Source organism: Dendrobium catenatum, unplaced genomic scaffold (assembly GCF_001605985.2).
Source record: "Dendrobium catenatum unplaced genomic scaffold, ASM160598v2 original_scaffold_285563, whole genome shotgun sequence".
Lineage (NCBI taxonomy): Eukaryota > Viridiplantae > Streptophyta > Magnoliopsida > Asparagales > Orchidaceae > Dendrobium > Dendrobium catenatum.
Genome location: NW_021603952.1, coordinates 47,923 through 55,032, shown reverse-complemented (window position 1 = coordinate 55,032; position 7,110 = coordinate 47,923). Strand labels below are relative to the sequence as shown.

Here is a 7,110-nt window from a genome sequence, read left to right as displayed (position 1 = left end):
TTGTTTTAAATTGCTAGTAGTTTTGCTCTAAAATTATTCTAATCACAAGTTGTGCGAAATCCAAATGAACTAAGAGCATTTCATTTACGTAGTCTTGTATCAATAGGACAACAGTATTAAATGCATAGAACATTTTTATAGAGGACAAGTTTATTTGTTTTCCTGTGAATGTGTGGCTACAAAAATTTTCTCAATCATGAAGTTTGATGTAGAGCATCAGCATTTTTCATATTGAAAATACAGTGAACAATCAGCAAGGTATATTCTGAAATTCTTCAATAAATGATGGTATATGAGATTCTGCGAGTATGAAAATATGAGCATGCCTGTTAAGAGTAGCAGATACAGTCTCCTGAACCGCAGCTCTCCAGTTGTACCCACGGTTTGAAGTAGTATAGATTGCCCCTTGATCTGTGACCATCTCAGCACTTTTTTCGTCAGTTGCTTTGATGTAAACCTACAGAAGTAATTGAAATTACTTATAAGGAGATATTAGTGCTAATTGAGTAACGGAACTTTTAAAAAAAATCAAAACATCAGAAGGTTAGGTTTTAAATGAATTTAAGAAAAATTACGCCAAAATAAAGCTAAAGAATTAAATGCCGTCTTAAAAACTGCTGTCAAATTTCTTTTAATTGCTAGTTGAAGATTACATCAAACTAGTTTTTCATCAGCTACAATGATAAATGTCACCGGTGTTGTAAATATGTTGGCATTACTAGGGTTGCAAACGAACCGAGCCAAACCAAGCAGGTTCTGGTTCACTATCAACTTGTTCAAAATCAATTCATATTTTTTTTATTTGTGTTCAAGCATGGTTTGTTTAAAATTATAAATTTTCATGTTTGATTTGTGTTTAGTTCATGTTCGATTCAAGTTTATGTTTATCAAGTTTAAAAAACCAAGTCTTATCGAGCTATTAACGAGCTTTACTTTCTAGATGGTCATTAGCTTCACAACGAGTTTTATCAAGGCTACTAACAAATAATTATTGTAGATCTCATTCGTAAATATATCTGGCGAGTATTTTTGAGCTGCCAAATAAGCCAGTTCAAGAATATCTTGAGTGACTATCTTAGAGCTCCAAAACGAGCCTGTTCGCGAGTAAACAAGCTCAAAAATTAATCTTCTTATAAATAAATTTGTTCATGAATACTTTAAACAAACAATCCTGCAAACATGAACAAATACCTCATGTTCATGAATAAATTTATTCTAAAAAAATAGTATAACATAAAAAATGAATTTAGTTTTTTAAAAACTATTTATTATAATAAAACTAAAACTTATGTGAAAATATACTAAATATATATTTAAGCCAATCTTAAGAAATGCATTGAGTTCCAAACAATATTTATAAATAAGCTTGTTCATGATCTCTGTATCGAACATAAATAGAGCTTATTAAGGAGCTTGTTATCGAGTTTCTTATCGTGCTTGTTCATGAGCTTTAAAAAATATTGTTCATGAACATAAACAAGTTGAACACATAGTTGTTCAATCTTATTTATTTAACAACCAAGATCTAAAAAAAAAATGTTTCAACTTATTTGATAACTTAATCAAAAGTTCACAAACGATCTATAATGAAACTGAGCCACGAGTAACAAGTTTAATGCTTCGTTTGTTTGCAGCCCTAGGCACTGCCATAGTTTTACTTCTAGTGTTAAGAAGTGAAGCGGAATGGTCCAAACTTCATACAATACCATGCTTGCATGCAGCAACGGAATGACTTAATTGCCGATAAATCAGACCGCAAAAAAGTTGACATTGCAAAGAGGTTGCTTGAAATTCTGCAAAGAGGTTGCTTGAAATTCACGATCTACTTTAGATTTCGTTCTCATATATATAGAAAAAAAATAGCAAGTAACCTTTAATCAATGTAGCAGGCTACAGATAAAACTCATATAAAACAGAAGAGAAGATTCAGTTCATACAAACGCAAATGCACATATCATCAGAAAAAATGAGAATCCTTCAGATGCGCCATTATGATGATGATTAGGAACTTGCTCCAATTGCAATACTCTGAACTTTTCCGAGGAAACAAACCTCTAAGTTGATAATAACTTCATTATTATTCTATAATTCTTGCTTGTAAATTGTCTTTCAAGCTTGACGATCATCGTAATGGTAATGCTAAAAATTCAGAATTCTACAGATTCACCAAACAGAAAGCTATCACCTAAAGATCATGAAAGCCAAACCTGGATATTGTTCACAAGCGGAATTATACAAAATGTTTCAAAGCAAACGGCAGCATACTTTGACATAGCACATCTTTACGAAGGAAACAAGAAGTACTGCAAGGAATTAAAACACATCAAAGATTGAAATAAAACTTATTGTTAGCATTCATGCAGACAGCAGTTCTTACGAGATGGAAATAGCATAACCATATAAAATCCCATGCCAAATATCAGACTAACTGCAAAATATAGAAACTCAAAGAGATTGACAATATCCACTAGGAAGATATACCATATCTCCAGGAAGTTGGGAACTCAGAGGTATCCTTTCCCAACTTTCTCCAGCATCTGATGTGTAAAGTAAGATTGCAGGTTTTCCAACAATCCAACCTTCTTTCCCTCTGAAACTTATTGAATTGAATCTGTAATTGAAATCTTCATCTTCAGCTGACGGTATGGAGCGTGGGAACCATGCGTTTCCTCCATCTTTCGTCTCCAATATAGTTTGCCTCGTCCCCAAAAGAAAGCCTGAAAGCAGTACGTATCATCAATTGATCAATTTTGCGACATGGTCATATATTACTCTAGGAGGAGATCTGGGAAGTCATAACCAACGTGCAATGCACTAAAAACATCTATTAATATGATCGCTTTAGGATTCCTAACTATCATTAATTATAGGTTTATATTTAGGAAAGATGTTAACAATTTTGTAAGTGAGCGTGCAACAGCGAAGTTTAGATCATTGGTATGAAACCACACCTTGAAAAACCATTTTGTTATCATAGCTCAAGCATTATTTCACAACTTCTGGGAAAAATTTAGAGATAATGAAGAGAAACAAATGGCATAGTAGTTGTTGGATTCAATTTTGTGTATGGATAACACATGACCTCACTAGTAGGCCGATCCTGCAAGCAAGTGACCTGAAACCATTGTGAGAATGAAGAGAAGAAAGAAAGTCAAAGATAAAGAGAGAATCTGTCGAATGCTCAAGAAAGCTATAAGTCTCAAACTAACATAGGATCCACTAGAATCAATCCAAAGGTCCCAAGTTGCTTCTCATCATCCCTTATTTATAGGATTTTGAGAACTACAAGAAAAGCTACATAATGCAATGACACAAAAAATACCGGTACAATGCAGCATAGACAACCCTAGACATATGTCATATTTTGGTTGGTTGGAGGAGGGCAAAATATCAAGAAATTCTGTGATATCTTTGGACAAGCTTAGTAGTGTCAAGTGCATGTTAGCGAGTAATGCTGAGCAGGTGAGTACGTTGAGACGATTCTATGGGTGAGTGTTGAGATGAGGGGGTCTACGACTAGTATACTTGTTGTGTTGCTAAAAACTAAAGTAGAAGACCTCGAATTGCCTCAAGAAAGCAAGGCGAGTGCAGTGTTGTTGATGGAAGGAAAAGTTCAAGGCTAGATGGACATGGTAAAGCAGGCTGAGGACTCCGCAAGTAAGAGTTTTCCTATAGCTGAGCTTGGAGAGTTTGTATAGTGATAGGGGATGAGGGTACTAGGCTAGAGCAACTGATTAGAGAGGTGATCCAAGTACATGGCGGGTGTCATGTCGCTTGCTTGGTGATGAATCCCCAATTCACCTTATGAAGAGAGAGCTCCATGGTAATATCGGATGACCAGCATCCCAAGATCGTTAAACAAGTTCTTCCTGTGGGCCCTCTTTGAGGGTGAGTCCTTTTGTTATGGCTCGCTGGCTACTTGCTAGATACTTGCGATGCATATGCAATTATACATTTAGTTTTCTGATTTACTTCCTTTTGATAGGCAAGTATTGAGCCAACATTGAATCTTCGTTGACCATGGTTGACCACAAAACCAAAAAACCCTAAATATTGAAATTTTAATTTCCATAAAACTCAACATGGCTCAGGCAAACTAAGTCATACAACCTTCTACAAATATGTTCAAATACCATTTGACATCCATTAAACCAAACCCCAAGCCCTGGTCAACCATGGTTGACCAAGTCAACCTAGTCTAACCACAATACCCTTTTGTCATTTAGACATTACATGCATGAAAATCCAACCAAATCATGGGACCACCTGGTCCACCTCCAACAAATTGGTAAATAACTTTAAAATCCTCTAGCTATAGGACAAGGTTGTAATCATGCAAAGCCCAACTAACCTTTTTTCTATTTTCACTAAGATTGTATTACCAAGCACGACTGACTTGGCCTCTACTATTTCTTTTATTAAATCTCCTGAATTTTATTTCTATTCCCAGACTGGATTACAAGTGCCCACATTTATCTTTTTTATTATTGTGTTGTTTATCTAGGAATCATATATTGTGGTGGCTTTATTTTAAATAAATTGGGAAAAACTTTAAAATCAAGTTAAGAAATTATTTTCTTTAAAATTTAAATTACATGGCTTTAGAGCCAACTTTTTAATTGAATTTATTTTTTCTATATCTCCTTGAGGTGATATAGAGTTGAGCTCGCCACGAATTAAATCCTCTAGCTAATGCCCAATCATGACATGGTCTGACTTAAAGCATATAGTTAAAGCTCTTCACATTATGGATAGAAAATTTTGTATTTATATCAAGTCCCCTAGGATAGCTCTCAGTTTAAGGGCATGATTTAATTAAATATATTTAGGCGGATGTTTAGCATGCTAGGTAGTGGCAAACATGATATAAACATGAAATTCAATTGAGTGGCTTTGGTTGTATATAAATGAGCCATTTCATTTACCATTTTTTTATCTCCATTGCTTATACCACTAATAATTGTAAGTCTTGTATCTTTCCATATTTACTATCTAAAAATATCTATGTAAGAGTCTATGTTTTATTTTCTTAGTTTAAGATCACAAGGCTTCCTCTAGATGATGCAAATTATGGTTGCAACAAAGCATCTCAAAGTTAAGTTGGATTGACTACATAGACGGCTAAGTGATTACAAGCTTGATAACCTAGTTTGACAAATCCATAAAATTTTAGCAACTTAAATTCTATATTTTTCTGGACTCCTTACCTTGCATGTAATCCTTTTAAACCCACTGATTTCTCTAGACTTTTGGTAATTCAATGATCATGATCGCATATGAATTTCTATGCAGACAGATAGTTCTCTTATTTGACTATGGTGATTCACCCTTTGTTTTGTGGATTCTTATTTTTAAGCATAATCTATCATACTAGGATGACAATCCTTGAATCATAAATCCTTGACATTCACCCAATCAAATCAAAATACAACAATTTTTTATTTTATCTAGAGTGTCTCCTACAAAAAAAAAAAAAAAACACCCTCACATTATCAAAACTTTTTCCTTCAACATTCCTTTGGTAGACAACTTGTTGACCAATACACAGTGTGACATAGTGGCTTACCCATAATTTAATTCTTTAAGTGAGCATTTATTTGATCTCTTCGTATATTTCTTCTTTGTACCCTTCTCCAACACATCTAAACAAAACCCTACAACCTACACAAGTTCAAGATTTTAGGCATCAATTTCAAAAGATCTTTGAATTTTCCACTAAAACAAACTCTAAAGACTCCATCTTCCATCCAATAATGCAAAAAAAAAAAAAAAAAAAAAAGAAAACCAAAAACACCCCCCCCCCCCCCCCCCGGGCGAAATACATACCCTAGCTAAAACCTAACCTTCCACTCCCAAACTCACAAAAACTAATCGCCCATTGTGTTAACTCTCAGACTCTCCTAAACTTAGCCTTCCAACTCCACAAACTCGCAAAAAATAATCGCCCATTGTGTTAACTCTCAGATTCTCCTAAAAGTCACATTAAGCTTTGGTTTAGCCAACCACAATTCCTCCAACACTCATCCCCTGACAATCGAATAACATCTAAAGCAAGAGGAGTTTCATCCACAACAAGAAGTCAACAAAACAAGTACAATTCGATAGTCACCCTTAAAAGCCGAAGGGACTTCCCAGGGACAATCCTCTGGTTGGCATGCTGATATTTTGTTTTAGTCGAATGCGTAGTAAGTATCCATCCACTCAAATTCAAAAGACATTAAAGTTCCTTTCCAGCGGGTAAAAAAAACGAATCCAGCCATGGGGAACAGTGTTAAGATAACATGAGAACGCAACTTACGCAGCAATTTGCAGTTACATTTTCAATTCATGTGGCTAATTAAACCAAAACTTTCACTGCAAACAATTAGAATGAAGCAAGTGAAAAGGGTCAGCTCAGAAAAGAAGGAGACCGTGGTTGAGGTCATCCGGAACAAAGGCAACATCGAGGAGGACGACGCCGGGGTCGATGGGTAGGTAGACCCGCTCCCACTCGGAGAGGACAGACTCTTCAGACTTGGCCGGTTGTTGGACTCTGGGAATTGGAGCGAGGGAGAGGGAAATGGCGGCGGTATAAGTAATGATCTTTCGGCGAGCCACTGAGTCGGATAAGTCGGTGTTGGAAGAGATGCAAGCCTTGTAGAGGAATCGAGGGCGCAGTGATCGATATCCACCTACGTGAGTAGAGTCGAAAAAGGAAGTACAGAGGGTGCGTCGTAGATGGGGAAAGATGATGGAATCAGTGAGCAGGGTACTACCCATTGAATGCTTGCTTCCCTCTTCCCGGCCTTCCAAGAAGCCTCTTATCCCACTTCGTGGCGATTCTCAGATAACCATGCTCATATATTATCTAAATTAAATATCAGTTGCCACTTAAGACATCTATTCGGCTTCAATCCCATAGATTATAAAATAATTCAGAAGGTCAAAAAATAAATGAATAATATGCTAATATAACGAATCAGATATCTTTTAAATTATTTAAATTATAACAAATATTAAATAGAATCATAATCAAAATTTAAATTATGTGAATGAGCATAATTTTACAAAAATTTAAAAAGTGATAAACTAGAATTAGTCAAACTGTTTAGCTAATTATTAATAGTCAAA

The 7,110-nt window shown here is 35.3% G+C and overlaps 1 protein-coding gene across 1 annotated transcript; it reads right to left on the bottom strand.

The window, feature by feature from the left end:
- Window positions 1-235: 235 nt before the first annotated feature.
- On the bottom strand, window positions 236-6,854 carry LOC110115022 (photosystem II stability/assembly factor HCF136, chloroplastic). The gene is made up of 3 exons (XM_020848118.2): window positions 6,411-6,854; window positions 2,482-2,717; window positions 236-457 (listed from the first exon to the last, which is right to left on the bottom strand). Exons 1-3 carry the CDS (start codon window positions 6,757-6,759, stop codon window positions 251-253), a joined length of 792 nt encoding a protein of 263 aa, XP_020703777.1. The 5' UTR covers window positions 6,760-6,854; the 3' UTR covers window positions 236-250.
- Between the last annotated feature and the right edge of the window lie 256 nt (window positions 6,855-7,110).

What these genes read in the sequence shown, in the direction of transcription:
- LOC110115022 (XM_020848118.2), bottom strand. Translation starts at nt 6,759, where the DNA reads ATGGGTAGTACCCTGCTCACTGATTCCATCATCTTTCCCCATCTACGA. An exon ending in TCCGGATGACCTCAACCACG is followed by an intron (nt 2,718 to 6,410) that starts GTCTCCTTCTTT and finishes TACTGCTTTCAG; the next exon opens with GCTTTCTTTTGGGGACGAGG. An exon ending in CCCAACTTCCTGGAGATATG is followed by an intron (nt 458 to 2,481) that starts GTATATCTTCCT and finishes TTACTTCTGTAG; the next exon opens with GTTTACATCAAAGCAACTGA.